The following is a 21321-nucleotide window of genomic DNA, read 5'->3' as shown; positions in this document are numbered from 1 at the left end:
GTATATGTAGCTTCCAAGGGAACAACTAATGCACGAATGAACATCGCTCAATAGCGTCTAACTTAAGTCAGTTCTTTCCTCATTTCTTTGAAATTCTGAAAAAAAACCTTATCTCTCAAAAACTGAAGTATTATGTATATAACAAAACTGGATATGAGTCTCAGACAATTAATCACTTAAATCAAATCAATGCTTTCCAGAAATGATTTTGTTTCATATAATGAAGTTCCACCAAATATCAACCGAATACATTAAAAATATCATTACACATTTCGGCAGATAAAAAACATAAAGCTTCAGAAAGTTGTTGAGAATATTCCTTTGAAAGTTTCTGGCTTAGAACAATGAAATTTCTTGAGAAATTTGCAGCTGATTTTTAACAATTTGAAAACTCGAAACGAACAAAATTCATAATCAAGAAAAAAATTTATAATTGAAACATAAGGAAAAGAATATACATATGCCAAACGATGAAATAGCGATAACCTGACTGTTTAATAGTAAAGATTGTTGTGATACTAAATATTATGTACTCATTTTGTTGTTGGGCAAGGGGTGATGCAAGGAAGCAAGCAAATAGGGGTTTGTTATGATGCTTTCGAAACTGAGAGAATTCTAAATTAAATTCCCTAATAATTGATCAATTAGTTGCAGGCACTCAGCTGTAACGTCAATACCGATTTAATTCTCGTTTCTCTATAGCTATAATGTTTTGGCATTATTTCATGGCTTACAGCATGAAATTAATTATATCTGGTTGTTGTTCTAGATTTTCAGTTGACCGAATCTTCGTTTCATGTGAACAGGAGCAGGAAGCCTGATTCAAATTCCCCCGAATAAGGAAGTGGAGAATAATAACAATATATGAATATAGTTTCTAGAAAATATTTTGGATATTCATATTTTCAATTCTACACTATGATACTCTGGAAATAAACCAAAACAGGTATGAATTTACCATTTTATGAATCGGAATTTTTTTTGAAATATACACAAAAGGAAGTATAGTGAGTATTGGAGTCCGGCTGAGACTCAAAGCCTTTGGGGGGTTCGAATCCACTCGTCAGGGCTTACATTTTTCGCCCTAAAGGTACATATCTCCCTACCATAGTTAGGGCAGAGTATTATGATTTCTGTGTAGTGTATATATGTGATTCAACTGCACCTTGTGTAATGATGCACAATTTTAATTATATTTTGTGCATATTTTGGTGGGTTCATGAATGGTTGCTCTGCATTGAAAAAATTTAAAATTTGTTATGAAAATTCTAATTCAGATTCAAATTCGCATACGCCACAGTTCAATGAAGTATGAAATTTCAAATCTTGGTGAACTGTGCAGGTTTGTTCAAAAATAAAAAAATTCCGTTAGGAAATAATAAAAGTGATAATAAAGATTTCATTGCTATTTGGTCAGTGGTTAGAGGTACAAATCAATGGAATTTATAGTTCAAAAACTTTGCAACTCCATGAAAAGGATTGTTATTCACACAAATATTTGGATAAATAATAATAATAATCGAGACTACAGCTTTTCGATGGAGTATTCCCGATCATATCCAATGAACAATTGACTTTTTCAATTTATATTTACTTCAATCCAAAAAATGTAATTCGATTTCTCTATTTGTCATTTTATTGAATTGTAGGAAACAATGACGAATTCATTACTTCAATTCAATTCAATTAATTTCATTGTCACCCGGAAAATCCAAAACGCGTTCGCGATTCTTTCTGGGTTTGAATAAAGCTATATTATTTGAAAAAACATTTCATCACTCATGAAATTTTTCAATTGATAGTTTGAATATATCATAAACTCTGGAAGAAAAAACCTAGAGACTTGAAATATGTGGTGTCTATTCGTCAGTTTTTTCGGATATTTTATGTGCTAATAAGGGTCATGGAAAGAGAGAGCCATGAAAATATTCAGCTATAAGTTTACGCCTTCAAAAACTCAGCCTTTCTTATAAGGAAGCGAAGCAGAGAAAGGTGGAGTCACTATCCAGATGGTTAACACCCCTTATAACTTTATACACCTTTGAACAATTCTAAAACTACATTATAGGAAATAAAAAACGGAAATGAAGTTATTGTTTGTGTACGTAATCGTATTAAATCCTACAAAGGAATATCTTCCACTTCAGCTTTATATCATTGTGATCACAGAGCAGTAGTCTCCGCACTAGCTTCTAATAATCAGTTACCGTAGCAAATTATTCAAAACCGCATTACTCGAAAGCATAGTAATCTCACATCGACTTCGAGTCTTTGTACCACAGCGTAAATACATGGGTACGGGACTCTGGAAGCTTTGGAATTATAAATAACAGAAGTCAAAGAGATTATTATGGACCTGAAAATGCAACAGGTAGAAAAGAAATGAAACTTCAGATTGAAGAACATGCTCAGGGATTGTATAGCAGCTGGGAACGAAATGTTGCATTCTTGGGAGAAGGAAAACCGCAGAAGGGTTCATTTTGAAGTTTGCAGTTACGGAAATGTCACATCCACCAAAAAGTTCTGTGTTCTGACCTTAGAGACTGTTTTGAATGATAATAATAGCACAGAAGCTTAGTGAAAAGAGAGACATATAAGACTACGAAAAACTACTGATGGTGGACAAATAAATCACACAGGAATTTCATAATGAGCAAACCACAGATTTTTTTTACTGAAAGAAGACCAGAGCATTGAAGACGTAGGGCATACGTCAGTGGTTTCATAATTTGTTTCCATATTCTGCTTGAATTTTCTGACGCCCCTATTAACACGGAATGATCAAATGCATTATATTTATGTTACACACTTCATGTATTTCGTATCTAAGAGAAATTGACCTGTTTTTTATAACATTCATATAGGACATGTTGAGGTCTTGAAGTTTAAAAAGTTTTATTGTATTATATTGTATTCAGTCTCATCATATTCACCAAGAAGTACCCTTCTTCACAGTAAACGAATTCATTGAAAATTCTTAGTAAGCACATATCGAATACACAGTCTCGTCGGACTGGAGTGTACTCAATAACCTCTAATTAACGATCGGCATTCCGATACCGAGTCTCTTGAAAATGAACGTATATACGAGCCTGTCAGTGTGTTTACTAAGATATTGCCGCAGTAAACAATCGCAGCCAGAGGAAACAATGCCGATTCCGTCGATAAAATAATAACCAGTTTATCAGCTTGTAATTATCTCTCTAATTAATCGGCTATTTGCATTGTTGGAACTCTATGCCTCTGTAGCGAAGTTCGCAGACGGTAGTTGAAACTCTATGGTTCGATAACTAACCTCCAGATAACCTTTTCCCCAGATGAATAGTATCTGTTGGTTGATGGTCGGTTAACCTCTGACTTTGCTCATTTATTTTTCTTTGAGGAGAGGTGTTCTAACCGCAAATGTTATTGTGTTCAATAAAGAAAAGATTAGAAAATTCCCACAAAACTATTGGTTAATAAGTCTATAGTCCCTTGGACAAAAAGTTGGGAAAATCTTCGCAAAAAGTTTAAGCGACGACATAGAAGTACTGAATCGGATACCACCCGTGAAATTCGGATTCAGTAAGGATAATTCCACAGAACTGCAACTACTGATTACTTATCAAATATATAAATGGAGAATTCGGAACGAAAAAACTACAGGACTAGTGACATTAGATGTTGAGACAGGCTCCAAAGGAGTTTCGCAAGAAGAACCATAGTCTACAAGATGCGGATGGCAGGCTCCAAACCTGAAAGATAATTAGAGGGCTTGAGAGAACGGAATTTCTGAAGATGAAGTATCTACCAATTGGCATGTAGCAGCAGCAGTGCTTCAAGGCTCAGTTCTAAGACTATACGTCTGACTGAGCCTTGAGGCACTTCTGCTTCTCTACAAAATCTATACAGATCCCAAAATATCCAAATGGCGAAAAGAGATAAGTTCTTATCCTTCAAAAAAGAAGACTAGAGACTAGAGATCAACACAAGTCAAAGGGAAGTGATTGAATGGAAAAATGAAGTCTAGTGTCTAGGTATGACACTAAATAATAGACTTACATGGAGTTCCGAGTGGATAGAATAAACTCAGCGATGAGTAAAATTCATCAACTTATTACTAACGTTTGAGAAACATAATTTTTTTTTCGAATTCAATTCAAATCCACCGAAAAGTGATTCATAAATTTGAAAGTTGCTAAAAACATTCGGAGTTGAATAAATAACCATATTGTTTTCGGCTTTCGATCCAAATCAATGAGTAATGCCACCAGAACAATTAGATGTATCGATGTCACACAAGGTGATCGTATTGAGGTTGCTGCATCCAATTCGTCCCAAACGCAAGTTGCATTATGTATTATCCTCACTTTAGATTTTTATCAATTGGTTCGCTGTCTACACACCAAGATAGACGGAATCACTTTCTCTATGGTGAAAATTATTTAACTCGAGACGCCTTCCTGTATAGCTGTCTCAATTCGAATGAATAAGAATATACCTAGATCTGAAAAGGATCCATCGGAAAATTGAGTAAAATAGTTAAATGGATATTGAACTGTTTTATCAATATTAATATTTAGAGGGAGAAGAAAAAAAAAGTATTTAATGGATTCGGTCCTTACTTGGCGGAAATTCATTATAAATAAAATAAAACGAAGTAATTTCCACTATGTTATTTAATTGTTAGCAACAATTGTTTCGCCACACTGTGGCTTCATCAGGCTACATTTCTGAACTGATAAGAGTACAAAGGTTTTCGGAATCTTATATAGGAACAAAATTGACACAAAAATATTCGAAAGGGTATAAATTACAAAGTTATATTGGACAATTTACCGCCTGGGATTTCCAAACTATCGGAAGAAATTCAATAAAGGGGATGAGTTTACATCCGTTTGTTCGTTCAACAAGAATAAATCGCGACTAATTAGCATGGATGATTGAATAAATTCGGAAACACTATTAATAAAATCCGAAATAAGAAATTGAATATAAAGTAAATAAGCCTCAACTTTATGCCATAGCCAGAACAGTGCAGTCAAAGCTATTTGAAATTAGCTTAAGGTACGGTTTCCTCGGACAGCTTATGTGTGTACAAAAATGATGATTGGGTATATTATTTATACTTAGTAACGAGAGGAAGGAGACTGACGAAAAAATACCGTGGTACTTTCTGCTGTCTCATTTCATTACTTTCAACTATATTTCTCAAAAGGCAACAAATTAAATTAAATAGCTCAACCTCTTTGACACTCTATTAGAATCCATCGAAGAAATGGCCCAATGTATCTTCGCAAACTACCCTTAAATCCATTTTGATATTCTCTTTTGGCATGATTTCAGGCCCAACCAGCGATCAATTTCCGCATCAAGGCAGGGTACTGGAAGGTTTTTCCAATAAATTAACGGTGCAGCCAAATCCAAATTCACTTTATCTAGATGCATCGCACCTATTACTCCAACAATTGGCCGTAAATTATCGACGGGCATAGAATAGTGGCCGTTGAATCTGTGACTCTGTCGCGCATAGAATAATACCGGTTTAATTCTGTGACTCCTGTAATATATAGCAAACATTGCATTAAAGCGAACAATGGTGCCGAAAATTGGGTACGCTCCTGTTTAGCCAGCATTGAAATTGTTGAATTAGTTTATTATGTATTATGGCCATGTTTGAAATTGGCGATGACGTGATAATTATTCCAGATTTGAGTTTGGAAACTAGCCTACGGTTCGGTGAGTCGATTAGTGTGCATCCAAAATTTGATTCGTGTTCTGCAAGTTCATAGATGTCAGCAATGTGAATGTTGCACATGTGTCTCTCTGAACGATATTATCATTTTGGTTTTATAGGCAGATGAGTGATTTAGTGAATGTGCAAATATTTCTATTAAATCTTCTGTATTAAGGGTTCTTGTCATTTTCTATCATCAATTTGGATCCTATCATTCAATATGTGGAAAAAGACAAGACTCTTTTCGGAGCCACAGCCAGATATTGAATCAATTAAATGCAAACCTCTTGGCTAAATCCTCAGATGTGTTGACAACTATCTTCTATTTCGAAGTAATATTTGAAATGCTCATTGTTTACCGTCTCAGTTCAATGACCTTCGTAAATCGCTTGGACAAAAAGTGCTCCATATGGTATACCGATGGATCGAAATCAGAGAGAAAGAGAGAGACACAGGTATTGCCATATATAGGCCTAAAACGAGGATCTCTAGATCCGTGAGTCCTCCATCTTGCAAACCGAGACACTAGCTGTCTAACTTTCGCCCAAGAATGTCTCAAAATAAAAACTCGAAGGGGCGCGTATTTACATCTGACGGACAGTCAGAAAACGATGGGGTCCTGAAATCATATAGCCAGGGACCTCTAATGACCTCTAATACCATAAAGTAACTTGCCAGAGCCAAAAAAAGTTACTCTACTATGGGTAGTGGGGCATTGATGAAACGAAAAAGCCGATAAACTTTTAAAAATGCATCAAGGCTAACACCTGTTGGTCCTTAACCTTTTTTGTGATCATGAGAGAGACCAATCTAGTCAGCAGTTCAACAATGGAAATAGGACAAAAAAAATCCTCTGGAGGATAACTTCGAGTCTTGCTCAGGCAAATAAATTTGTGGTGATTTCATCAACCTATTTCAGGAAGCTTTTGAAGCTACCACGAGCTGAGCTTCGAGTAATGGTGGAACTGCTGGCAGGACCTTGTCAGTGCGAATACTTTTTATACTGCATGTTTACGTCAACAGATGAGATCTGTAGGCTCTGTGGAAAGGATATAGAAACTGCCGATCACATAGTGTACAAATGTTCATGGCTGACTGGCCTAAAAACCATTTACATGGGGAAGTCATTTCTGGATGCTCACGACGTAATAGACAAGGCTCCTAAGGGTGCCGTCGGTTTCGTTAACAATATCGGCAGCCTTTCTGGGTTTAAGAACAAATGATCGATTTAGTCGCATTTTTTGGAAGGCATACAGAGTCGCTACTAATATGGAATATCAGATGTAGATTTCTAATTATTTCTTGGCGATAAAATCGTGTGAATACTTCTATCATTTTTTTCATTCACAGTTATAACTGAAAAAATCCCAATTGAAATATTTCATTTCGCAGGTAATGATTCTTAGTTATCTCGAGAGATGGCATCGAAAGCTGCTCAATTTTTGGAGGAAAGGCACAGTTTGAGACATAGACCCAATCGTTCTACGACAAAGTCACCACAATCCGCTATAGGAATGGATGTGAGGGTGAATAAAGCAGGGATCACTGCATTGACATTCTGACGATTCCATCAGTGGTCCGGGATGAAACACCGTGATCCCGAGAACGTCTCGCCAAAAGCATGAATAAAATACCTTGGCGTCGAGTTTGTCTCCTCAAAGGTCCCATTTGAACCACGTATAACAAATATTGTGTCATCCACTTTTCCTTTGACTGTTAACAATCACACATTGCTTCTCAGCAGGAGGAGACCTGTAATGCAGTTTATCCTCCTTTGATTTCCACTGCACGTCTCTTTTGAACTGAACGATACAGAGGCGTACTGATTTTGCGTTTTTGTTGCATCAAAGAAAATTTTTTATCGGATATTTTCTTTCAACCTCAAACATATACTCGAATTCTATGGCAGGTCTAAGAAAATGAAATTGGATTCGAAATTTTACATAAATAATTCAAGATAACTGGCACTTTGAAGAAATTTGAGCATCATATTCAGTGGAATTTGCAAGTAGATACTTCAATGAAGGACTTTTATGATTCATAGTTGTAACATCGTAGGGGGCCTCTCAAATACATTGAATTGAGCTTTTCAATGTTTCAATTTTATCATGTAAAATAGTTGCCGGTATTGATGGAGAGTGGTGAAGGATATTTCAAAGGTTCCAATGATATTCAATATTTTAAAAATTCAGTATTATCAATGATACTTATAATACTTTTCATCGAGAATCTCCTAAAGCTGTAGTGAAGTTAAAACCTTTCATATCAAAGTTTCTATAATCTAATCTCAGGGCTACTAAATATTTCGGCTTGAATCAGAATTAAAGAACTTGATGGATCAAATTTATTATATTAGGCAACAGCAGTAGGCCTCTTCAGAGTATTTATCATTATTTCAGACTTAAGACGTCCTATACTTGCCTCCAAAAGTAGATCTCTTCTTTGGTGAGCAATTCTTAACACCTAATTTTACGTTGATTTGCTGATTGGTTGGATGTTGGCCGTTTAAAAAACGTTTCTGATTTCATCAGACAGAAAAGCGAAGCAAGAGGCTCTGGAAATAATTTCCAGGGAGAAAAATTAGTTATCTCTAATACCTTTAGTGGCTGAAACAATAGTGAAAGATTCTAAAAGTCATAACCTCGAACCAGAATGCACAACCAACATAAAAAAACTATAAGAGAACCAAGTCTTCAGAAAGGCTGATGATATTGATTATATTCCTACCTGAATATGATATAATATTTATGCATTCCAATATTATCAACAGAAGAGAGGAGACACAAATCATTCAAACCACCTGGTTGCCAGCAATCAATCGCACTCATGAACGAAATCTGTAAGATGTGGAGAGGAACCTACACCTAATAGAAAAAGTGTAAATACCGGATACTGACAACAAACATCAGCTCGAATTAATGCAGGGTGAGCCACCAAGAAACCACTGAAAATGTCTACCGCAGTTGTGGATAAGCATAATGGAGCCCACAGGCGAGCAACTTAGTCGCCAACCAAGTTACCAACTTGTCAAGTTGGCGACTAAGTTGCTCGTCTGTGGGCTAGTTAGTGGTTGGTATTCCAAGTTGGCAACTTGGCTGGCAACTGAGTTGCTCTTCTATGGGCCGCTTGAGGTGGAAAGCCGACTAGAATGCTATAATATCGGAGATTTTTAAACTTCTTCATTTCAATATTGTGATGCTGGTAGACGTAGATATTGGGCCCAGCATAATCGTAATTATTACTATATTTTTGCAAAGTTCCACCGAATTTTGTCGACAGCCATTTTCTATAAGGATTTTTAGGGGTCCTTCGCAAGATAGGTTTTGAACTTTAAATGCGGTAGTTGAGTATGTTAAAAGGCCATAAAAGTTTAATCCATCTGAAACATTGTTTTCCGAGAAGCTCTACAAATACCGATTTGATCGAATTGACTCTGGTAAGTAGTTCTTTCGAGACAAATTTTGCTCTATCCATTACTTAGGATAAAACTTTGAATATATTCGTCGACTCTTTATTCAACTGGTTTTTCAAATCATCCACAATAATGCTGATATCCTCTAGTAGATTCCCCCTTGATTCCATTCCAATGACAACGATGAAACTTTCATCCCTCCAACTCTATGGTGTTATCTTATCCCAACGACACATCCCGACCATCAGCGACTACGAAATTACCTATCATCAACTCCCCCAAACAAATCCCTACGATTGGCAATTCAGCTCTACCCCGAAAACTCCCTGCCGCGACATCTCACTCCGAACAACCTACCCCCACCCCTCAACCCTCGGGTGTATTTTCTTCGATTGCGACACTGTCGGACCGTGAGGCTGCCTACGTGATGAATAGAGACGCCGCCGATCGCCGGGATCTGTTTATGGGTGAGGGCAAGTCGCCGAGTCCCGGGCTTTATATGCGGCTGTAAAAATGAGTCGGTCGTAGCAGCCGTCCTCCCTTATATTCTATTCAGCGCTGCCGATGCATGTTCCGAATGCTGATGTCTGCGATCTATGCGGTCTTGAATTATTGCCGAGCCGTATCCGTGAATTTCGCGGATATTTATAAAAACGCCCACGGATGCGGAAGGACTGCGATGAGGTTCGGCTGGATATTTTCTCCTTGGGGTTGCTACGAGCGAGGACGTAGGACTTCGGGTGACGTTCTCGCCTCGTCGATCCGGTGGTGGGATATGATTTTTTTTTGAAGCGCTTGCTGATGGGGAGCAGCGGTCTATTATTTTGCCCTAATGAGTGTAATTTTCGAATTTGAAGTCGATAGTGCTCCCAAACGATTATATTGACAACATGATGAAGGAATTGAGGTCAGCTATGACTGTTCGTCTTGCTGACACGTTAACTCTCGCTAGAGACTAAATTCTCTGAAAACCTTCAGGGTCCAGATATCTGAGTATGATTCTACAACAGGCTATATCTGCTCAATGCTCAAAGTCATGACCTTTTCAAATTTTGTTTCTTCGATATCCATCCGATGGCACTAAAATTGAGAAGTCTGTTGCACAATAGTAAAACGAATGTTCATGTGAATTTTCATGAGGAACAAATTTTTCCATTTGAGAAATGTTGAAATAAGAAGAAGTTTTGATGTGGACCTTGTGTTAGCTATACATATATATCAATTTTTATGATTGGTGATATACCTAACCTAACCCTTGCGAACTATATAGTTTGTTAGGGTTACTACTAACTTTTGATTCCGGGAGAAGCGGTTCCTCGATACGCGGTTGGAACTTTCAACTTCCTCGGTGGCTCAGTTGGTGAGAGCGCTGGACTAGTGATTCGAAGGTTATGAGTTCAAATCCCGCCCAAGGAGGTACTTTTTTCGGAATTAAAATATCATCATTTTTCAATTCGTAAAATGTTGAACCAAGAAGAAGTCCTGATGATGTGAGATGCGCATCCTCGTGGAGCGGAAAAGCCGCGAATACTTTGCATAGCTCTGTGGCGACTCACTGCTCCGCTCAACGTCGCGGCTCCTAGTGTGTTGATCAGACACAAGCGATCAAAAGTTGCGGTTTCATAGAGACAGCGCAGATGGCATCAATTAATATCATCTACTGCATCTGCTAGTATGTAGTTCAAAAATGAAGACTGTGCCAAAGATTCATTTTTGCAAATAATGAACAGAAAACCAATCTTACCTTCAATACCTCGTTATTTCGAATATTGAATTGAAAAGACTCGAGTATAAAAGAAATATCCTGATCATTAGAGCCAATATTCGATATGACCTCGACTTATATAAACTCATATCCTTTCTATCGTGTTAAACATTATTGTTATATATTGTCAATAATGAAACTCCAACTGCTTCAGAAGATGTAGTGCTTTCATCCTTCATATCCTTACAAGGAGATCTAATAAGAGAATTTCAATTCATATCGGTACCTAGCCATTGTCGACAATATTACATATTATTCACCTCATTATAAAATTGACTAACCGGAGGAAGCATATATTTCTAACTTTTGAACTTTCAGGAGATGTAGCTGAAATAGGTTACATAGAACCAAACCTGCAACTTTTGAACAATATAAATTTTTTTTAGATTTATTTGCTTTCAGGATAATTGTTTATTGTATAATTGCTTTGAAATGAAAATCCTAGCAAACGAATCAATGTCATGACTAAATTCATAAGTGTTTTAATAGGTAAATGTTATAAATCATAATATTATTAGTAGTATCCGGATACACTAAGATCCGATTATTTGGATAGAAGAGAATCGTCTATGTGGAGTGAAATGTCAATGAGGGGAAAAAGGAGATCTTTTATTATCTCTCCGGCTTTGCAATATGGCGCATATTGTACCCGAGACTAGCAGGTTAACGTTTTGACAGGTTATAACTAATGGAAAGGAAGGACAGGAACGAATTAAATACTGTCGTTAATTAAATTCCATATCTATATAGAGACAGAACAGGAAAGTTTCGGAAGACTACAGAATATTACACATCGAGAGATTGAATTTCTTCCAACAAATCGATTTCAAAGCAAAGAGTGGATTTCATTTGTGTAGATTTCGTTAATATTTTACATGATTGGATTATTAGATATCATAACATACAGGGTGGCCATTTGAAAACGAAACAGACGAGATTACAGACGAAATAAAGTTTTTCGATAGAAATGCTCGGACAGGTCGATTTCTGTTTTGAGGGGGACAACTTAAGATGTAGGTTACGGACGCATAGCGCTTCAACCCTTGCTGCTACAACCCCCACCCCCAATTTTTGAATAGGGAAGATGGGGTGAGTGATACCTCAATTTAAAGGTATTTTTATACTGATTTCAGCACAGTAATTGTTTTTTCATTTTATGCATTAGTCCTCGAAATATTCATGCGTTAGTTAGTTAGGAAGGAAGCCACAGTCATGGTTGTTTTGAAGCTCAAAATGTCGATTTTTCACAAAACACTACAAGTGCCTTGAAAACACAACTTCATTTTCAAATACTTAGTTGAGAATATTTCGAGAACTAATGCATAAAATGAAAAAACAATTACTGTGCTGAAATCAGTATAAAAATACCTTTCAAATGAGGTATCACTCACTCCATCTTCCCTATTCAAAATTTTGGGGTGAAGGTTGTAGCAGCAAGGGTTGAAGCGCTATGCGTCCGTAACCTACATCTTAAATTGTCCCCTTCGAAACAGAAATCGACCTGTACGAGCATTTCTATCGAAAAACTTTATTTCGTCTGTAATCTCGTCTGTTTCGTTTTCAAATGGCCACCCTGTATAATAAAATGAAATATGTAGTATTTTGAAATTTTTGCTTTTCTATTGTTTGTCGTTGTAGTATTCAATAATGACATCAACTATATATTCCTCAATAATTTCATGTTAGGATCTCTCATCCTAGAAAACATATCAACAGATATTTCTAGTCTGATGACTGAGAATATATCTTATATTGCGAATTCGCTTTTCAAAGTATTCTCTTAGCAGAAAGTTGTTCATTGAGTACATTTTTTTATCGATGGAAATGTTTATTTCTGATTCTTAAGATTTTTTTATGAATGCTACTTGATACTCTAACCATAGAGAGGATTTTTAACAATCATTCTTGGATTTTCCGAGTCCCAAATGCGACAATTCTGCATATTAAAGCGCCTCCGAGGTGAAATTGGGCCTCATCACTGAGGATGATTCCTCGATGAAAATCCGAATAATTTTGATACATTCCAAGGACCCAATAAGCGAAGATACGACGTTGCCGGTGATCGACCAATGTGGGTTCTTGTGTTGAAAGAACTTTTGAGGCCAAAATGCCTAAGTGTTTTGGCAAAATACGATGCAATGTCGTTTGTGGAATGCCTTATTCCGAAGATCAACTGGGAATTAATAAACCTGCGTTTTCTTCAACACTATAGGCTACAGCAGTAAAATTCTCAGTTATTCTTGAGCGACTCCACATCACTAACTTGTCTCAACCGCTCGAATTTTTTCACCAGTATCAATATTGCCGGCCGAGAAAGTGCTTCACAACAACCCAAAAATCTTTTAGTTTTGCGAAGTGTGACTGCAAAATTTTCACTTATTTGAAGTAAAATTACCAAGTACTTGTAAAGTACGATTTTGTCACTTTCGATATATAAACCATCATATATCGGCTCCAATAAAAGAACATTAACTCATCTCAGATTTGTGTTTTTTAATCCATGTACTGAAAGTTTGGTTTTTTAAAATGAACATTTCAAAAATTTCATCATATCAAATCAAAATACATCTCGGCATTTCATTTTGATTTATTGATTGACTCCTAGCATTAGAAAAATATCAAACTGAATTTCAAAAAATATTGTCGGCAAATAAGTTATGATTTATTTTAGCACATATTGAACTTATTATACTTGAAGGGATAATCGAATAGGATTCGTAACCGTTGGTAGAGCTTAAAATTTCTATACGTTTCATGAAATTCTTCTTGATTTTCAACTGGAAAAATATCAAATGATTCGAAATAATGTTAGTTTTTAATTTAAGTTTAAAAATTTCTAACAAATTTGAGGCATCCGATGAATTTCAATCCATACATATTATGTACTCACGTATCATACAACCTGAACACGAGTTTTTTGTGAAAATATCAAGAGAAATACTGTGTGTTTTCCCTTTCAACCAGAAAAATGAATTCTCACACCGAATGGAACATATTCCACGCACATCCCGCCTTTGAATCACAGGATCATCTACAAAAAGTAGACATGAAGAAATAAAGAAGAAAAACAACCTTTATCTCGACAGATTATTGGTCATTCCTCTTCAGCAAAAAATAGGAGAAAGATGGAACAAAAACTTTTTTGGACATATTCCCAACGGGGAGTATCTCGCCTGAAGGAACAATATCTCTTTCGCAGCCTACTGCAATGAATAAGTCCATTAATATTGTCCGATATCAGGGTAGGAAAAGAATATATGACAGAAGGGAATAACACAGAAAGAAGTTCCACATTGTTGATAAACAGCGGATAGAAACGTATCGCAGAAAACTTGTGGAGACATTGGTTACATCTCTGGAGATTATGCAAAGAAACAAATACATATCTTTGAGTCTGGGGATCTAATAGTTTTGGAGCAATAGAGATGAAGAACGAGAGTTTTTTCATTACCTATTTTATTTCAATGCCATGCAGCCAGGAAAAAAAAGTATCAAAAATGGGGAATCCATTGACGTCAAGTCAAAAGCAATTGAACGCTCGTCATTCAACGCGAATTGCACCCTTGAAGACCATAGTACTCCTGCGAAAGCTACTGATTCAACATCAGTGCCTCCATCATTGTTTTTTCTTCTTTCTTCACAAAAATATTCATTCGTTGTTTTTTTTCATATTGGTAGCGAAAAGAGCCTTTGTACTCTTGGATTAAAAATGAACTTACCCACATTGAAAATTTGATGCTCCTTATAAAAGTTTCAAGTCGTTATGGAAAAAAAAGATTTTATAACCGTGGAGAACTCCATAAAGTTGATATTCGTCCCGAAATATTCCGCTTATAAGTTAGTGCTGTCCCCCTCAAGCAAGATGGATGGATCGATCCAAGCTGAGTAGTCCCCCGGGTGAGACGAAATAAGGGCCAAAAAATAGAAACACTGATTTTCCACGGACAGAGAAATAAATGACGGCCATTTCTTATTTCTTCCAAAGCGGAAAATTGTTGGAATGTGACGGGGCACTGTAAAATTCCCGCATTTCCAGTGGGAATTGAAGGAGACGAGAATGTAAACCCTCTAGTGTCCAGATTTTTTTTTTAATATCTGCTTTTGATATCTCGACGAATTATGGGTTGATATTTACATTTGCGAATGAAGAAATAACACATATTTTACTACGAGAATTGGGGAATGTATGAAATAATTTTACGAGGAACTACAAGAAATTGTAAAAATGACGTGGAGGCTGAAGCTTTTTTACGTCATTTGCACACAATGTCAGTTTTTTTGTATTGCTGTCCACTGTGTCGTAAATACGAAAACTTACGAGAGAAAGAACTTGAAGAATTATAGGATACGTCGTGAGGGTTGTCCATCAGAATAATACATTTTTTTTGTCGTTGAGTTAATATTCGACAAAATATTATTTTCTATATTTCAGTATCGTAATGAGTTCCTTACAGTTCTAAAAACAGTGCTGTAATGAACTCATTAGAGCATTGTTTGCGAATAGAATGGGGGATATTGAATTGGAATCTATTTTTCTCCATTTCAGTATCGTAATGAATTCATTACAGTACTAAAAACGGTGCTGTAATGAACTCATTACAGCATTGTTTTCAGTTATATTTTTCGTTTTGCGGTTGTCTAAACAGACTTCCAATCCTATCAAAATTCCACACACGTCAAGTGTCAATATAATATAATTTGGATTTAGCGAAATGATTTGTGACATTATTCACAATTTCTCTTTATTTTTTTGTGTTAAATCGATTTCGTCAGACATAATTCACGAATTTAATGCGTTATAAATTATTTCAAAATTCAAAACATACGATTTGAATTCTAATTCATTATAATCTGTCAATTTTCGTAGCAATCACACCAACTCCCAAGGTACAATACAAATGTCACTAGGATGTATAATCTGAATTTTACATTTAATTTCGACAATATTTCACAAATCTTGACTCAAATAGAGAAAATATCGTCTAATACTCTTGTATTAGAATATACTATTACACATACAACATGAATTTTAAACTATTCCCATCTCTTCATTTCTTTTCGATATTCCATTTCAATTTCAACTCAATTAAATTTGTTTTAACTGAAAATTTTTCAATATTTTTGTTTGAAAAAAAAATTGAGAGCAATAAATAAATAGTCAGTTTTCTAGAAGAACGTTAGTTTGGTAACAGAAGCCAAACTGTAATTATTTTTCCATGAAATATCACCACCTGAGATTAGTCGCACATTTTCGCTAATAACCTGTATTGTCCCTGGGTCATTCAAAATCTGAACGATTCAATAATAAATTACTAACAGGGCCAGAACTTCAAGAATATTCAAAAAGTTTAGCATTCAGTACCAACATATAGCTTTTCCCAATTTCATGATTATGTTTCCGAGAAATAATGTTTCCTTAGACCTTTGAAATATAAGCATCATTGTGTTCTTCAGCTTGGAGCATCAATGTGGTATTTTTAACTACATATTATTTTAATAAATAAATTTTTAAGTTTTTAGAGAAGAGCTCTGAAAAGCAAATAGATATGATTTTTGTTTATTCGATATTTGTTTTTTGCACATTCCCAAACTAAAAGGGCGCAAAATTTCAGGGGAGAGTTGAAAATTTCTACTAATAACTATTGCAAATGATAATTATTGAAAATAATGAAGCAAAAATGTTATGATTTTTTTTGTAAAGTCAAAACGTTAATTCAAATGTCCGGGAACCTGGCACTCTACTTCTCGGTAATTCGGCCAAACTAATCAAATATTGCGTTCGCGTATAACCGAATAAGTCTTCATTCAAATTAATGTACCAACCGTTGGTGTTGACAAATGCACATCAATTAAAATTCTGTAGTCGCACGATGGTACCTACGGAACTTTCTTGACAGCAGTATAAAAGCGATCTGTAATTCGATATTCGATATCAGTGAATCTTCAGCTGTTTCATTGTGATTTATTCGAGACGATGGCATTCAAGGTAGGTCCCAGTGCTGTGAAGTATAAAGTTTCGAAAAAAAACAAAAATTCGGTTATCAATTGTGTTGTGCTGTGATCTTCTGAAAGCTCGGTTTTTGTGCATTTGGAGAACACATACAAGTTATGTTTGATTTTATGGAATATGTGCCAAGTTTTTCAACTTCAAACGGTGCTCAGTGTGACACGATTTTTTTACTATCGGATATAGATTTGGAAAGGCCTATAGTTGAATTTCAAACGATTCATTTATTCTGCGTCGAATATCTTTTATGGTGTCTCTCCTGTTCATATGAATCCAGGTTTCTGGATTGCTTACGGTATATTTTGTCAAAATAGTACGTTAAGTTTACTAGACAAAAGGCGTCGGTGAGTGATTTTAGCGACTCATAAAGTACTTAGTACCGTCAACATGAAAATAAATTCAATTTCATAAAAATTAGGAACCGAAAATGAGGAGATTTCGGTAAATTTATTAACAAAATAACGTAGACCTATAAAACATAAACGTATACTTAGTATCATTATAGGCCTAGAGTTTCAGTGGAATTTCCCTGATGTGGAACTTAATTGATTGGAATTGAGAACAAAAATAGCATCCTGCAGAAACTGTGAACAATTACCGATAATCAACTTTAAGATTACCAATAATTGTTCTCCATCAAAGAAATAATTATGCTGAATTTTCGTGAAACTCTCGTTTCCTAGTTTCATTATTTCCATTCGATATGATTATTTCATCTAAGTGTATCTCTCTTGCATTCATCTTATATCCTATATATATTTTCACTCAATGAACAATTCACATTACTTTCAGTTTGTGTTTGTAGTTCAACTGCTCGAAATTAGTTTTATAGGTACTAAAAATTTCCTCTAAACCTCTCATTCTATATTCTTCAAGGAAAGCAGCCTCATCATAAATAGAATCTCTCTAGAAGCTACAGTAACTCATTTCTTCCTTTTCAGCTTGTTCTGTTGGCAGCCGTAGCCGTAGTGGCTCAAGCGGGTGTAGCTCCAGTAGCAGTGGCGGGTCCAGCGGTGATAGCTAAACTATCCGACGATACCTTTGATCCAAACCCCCAATACTCCTTCGCCTACGACGTCAAAGACACCGTAACCGGAGACTTCAAGAACCAGGTTGAAAGCAGAAGCGGCAACATCGTTCAGGGCCAATACTCTCTGGTGGAACCCGATGGTACTCGTCGTATCGTGGACTACACCGCCGATCCAATCAACGGGTTCAACGCAGTCGTGAGCAAATACCCACTTGGCGCCGTTGTCGCTAAAGCCGCCCCTGTAGTAGCAGCTCCAGTACCAGCCGTTGCCGCCCCAGTAGTTACAGCAGCCCGATTCGCCGCTCCTGCCCCAATCGCCGCTGCCGTTCCTGTAGCCGCTAGAGTGGCTGGAATTCCAGCTCCAGTAGTTGCAGGTCCGGCTCTAGCCCGTTTCGCCTCTCCCTACTATGCCCCAGCTCAATACGCAGTTGCCGCACCCTTGAGTTATCCAGGTGGATTAGCGAGGGTGGCAGCTCCCTTGACCTATGCCGCGTTATAATCTGAAGATTCTGCATTTTATTGGCTTGTATATATTGTAAATTCTGTTATTCTTCATATCGGACAATAAATGTTCATCAGCATAATACATATTCTTTAATTTACCTGAATGAATTCATCCGATGCCTTCAGGATATGTGGTGTATTCGATTTGAATTAGTTTACTATTGACTAATTTCATACGCTTATTTGAAAGCCTTTCACTGTTTTTCAATTATTTCACTATAACACTCAAATATCCTTATAATTCAGCATGTTTGCGTGACTCATTGACATCTATGTGAAAGGTGCAACGTCTTCTGCAGCCATAAAAATCTCTTCAACTCAAAAGATCTCAGTAAAATTGAATTTAAAGTCAGGCACTTGCCTTAATTTGTACATGGAATCTCTGCACAAAATTTCGCATGCTAGTTTTTTGTTCTGATCGATTTGATGCAATCTTTTGAACATGAAGCGGAAATCAACAACAAAATATGAAGCATGTACGAGACGAATTGGCCAAAGTGTTCTTTAAAGTATGACATAAAGGACTGCTATAAAAAATTCTTGAGACTGATTGTTCACTCTTCTTCAACTTCTCGCTCTTGCAAGTTTAGAACTAAGAGACAGCAATCTCAGCGAGGATTTCAGTTGTCGATGTTATTGTTTACATTATATGTATCTGATATGCCGTAAACGTTGAAAAGCTCCATGGCACTGTTACTCATTTCATATAAGAAGCTGATGAAGCTGATAAGGTAATAAAGTGAGCAAGATGAACTTGATCCATGTTCACATGATTCATTTTACCAAGAATCGAATTAAGAGGGATTACCACCACGTGGTTTTTCCCGTTTCAAACTTTGGTACCCAAACATTTCTCCTTTGGCGCTCCTGGGCCAGTGTGTGATGACCAAACTTTGTACGGTGTACGAAGTAAATAAGTAGATGCAGCACTGTTCGATCACTTTCATGTAATTATAGCTTTAACTCCTTTGTAATGATTTTTGTAGTTTTTCTCTACGAATATTTCAATAATACCTATATGTATAAGTGCTTTGTGCAAAGTACATATCATCAATTTTTTTTGCGAAAAACGAAAAGTTACCAATTTTTTTTTTATTTTCATTCCCAAATTGAAAATATTTACTTCCTTGCATGTAGATTATTGTTTGAGGAAATCATGTGAAAACTCCATTGAAATTTGTAAGAATAAATATTTCTAATTTCGTTTTGAACCGAGTAGCCACGTTGTGGTGTTCCCTCTTAAGAATGAATCGCCTTTCGAAAAAAACCATTAATCCGATTTTATTTTTGTAAAATGAATCATGTGGACGTGGATCAAGTTCGCCCTGCTCGATTTATTACCGCCTTTCAGCTTTTTTCCGTTTCCACTCTTTCGTCGCGACAACAAATTATTCCTCGACGTGGTGGTGACGAAACATTCGCCGCCATAATATCCGTTTTCAATGTAGATTTGTGCCCCTAAATCCCACCATTTATGGTGTTCGTGTGCCCGAGGAAAATAAGGGATTAGGTCTGACAAATCCGTCAAATCTGAGGAGGCTGCGACGGCGGGAGCAATATCGATTCAGAATTTCGAAAAAAAAACGTCTCTCGCTCCGTTGAGAACGCTGAATTCACAAGATGTAATGGAAATTCAATAAGTTTCATTCGACTCGAATCGGTTGTGAGAAAGACGGCCGCAGCTGCGGTTAGGTAAAATGTGAGAATAAGATTCAAGTTTCTCTATTGAATACATCGCTGTCAATTTGATTAAATGCGAGGGTTTTATATTTTCATTGCTGAGAAGGTAGTTCGTCTTCAATTTCGCAGTGGCTATTGGATTTTCAGCGATTAACAGGTGAATAGCTATTGTGGATGTCGTTTGGGGTTTAAGCACATTTTTGCTGTGCTAGAACTTTTATTACTGCGCTAGAACTTTTATTGATCAATGAAAAATATTTTATTTGGAGTAACGCTGAGATGCACCTGATATTTCTTTGAAAATATCTTGTCCACATCTTCTGCATATGACTACTAATGCTAAGAGGAATATACTATGTTCTACATTGAGGCGATTCTTCAATTTTCATATTATATCCCGAGATATAGATTTATATGACTCACCGTTCCTTTAAATAGCGCACTACAAATATAATATGCCTATGAGAAAGTCCTTCTAAGTCTAACTTCTAATATCTATGATAAAACTGAAAGTGGTTATAGTTATTATGGCAACACTGTGTACACTTTTTTTGAAGTTTATGTACCATTTATGTTCACTGGGTTATTCCACTTCATCAAAGGAAGATACAAACGGCAACAGCGTTTAAAAATTGTTGAATTGCTTCATCAAAATCAGTGCTAATTTGTGAATACTGAAAGAAATTTAAGAATTATTCATGGACGACATTATTCAGTAAATTGACTCATTATTCTTCGTATTTTCGACGAATTTGTAAGTCATACCAAGTACGACTAAATACTTGGTACTGATACTCATTTAACGTGCAAAAAAAATCATTTTTAAATTTGTCTACAATACGACAAATTAGTCGAATAACTGAATATTGAACTTGAATTTCTATCAAGGCGTCTGAAGGAAGGATCATTCTGATGAGATCAAATATTTGCAACATACCCTTAGTTCCAGATCAAAAGTTTTGAAAATTTGCTAAAATTTTCGGAATTAGGCAAAATTTGTCTATAATTTCGAAATTTTAGCAGGAAAATTTGAATTCTATTGTCTTAACCTCACTTAGTATTGCTCCTAAAAATAATACACTTGTCTTACAAAGGTTCCAATTTAATGGAAAATGTTTCTCCTCTTGTGAAAATTCCTTTTCAAGAAATAACTTTGCCTTCGAACCTCGAAATACTCACCCCACTTATTTTAATAAACATAAGCTGA

General features: G+C 36.0%; 2 protein-coding genes across 8 annotated transcripts in view; one reads left to right on the top strand and one right to left on the bottom strand.

Annotated features, from left to right (window-relative positions):
* LOC123688953 (disks large 1 tumor suppressor protein) overlaps window positions 1–21321 on the bottom strand; it is a 742726-nt gene that overhangs the window by 328633 nt on the left and 392772 nt on the right. The gene's annotated exons all lie outside the window — the stretch shown is intronic.
* LOC123688969 (larval cuticle protein A2B-like) lies at window positions 16755–18514 on the top strand. The gene is made up of 2 exons (XM_045627743.1): window positions 16755–16879; window positions 17842–18514. Exons 1-2 carry the CDS (start codon window positions 16868–16870, stop codon window positions 18427–18429), a joined length of 600 nt encoding a protein of 199 aa, XP_045483699.1. The 5' UTR covers window positions 16755–16867; the 3' UTR covers window positions 18430–18514.

This window comes from Harmonia axyridis, chromosome 1 (genome assembly GCF_914767665.1).
Source record: "Harmonia axyridis chromosome 1, icHarAxyr1.1, whole genome shotgun sequence".
Taxonomy (NCBI): Eukaryota; Metazoa; Arthropoda; class Insecta; order Coleoptera; family Coccinellidae; genus Harmonia; species Harmonia axyridis.
Note: the sequence above shows the minus strand (reverse complement) of the source record. Positions and strands in the feature narration are given on the sequence as shown.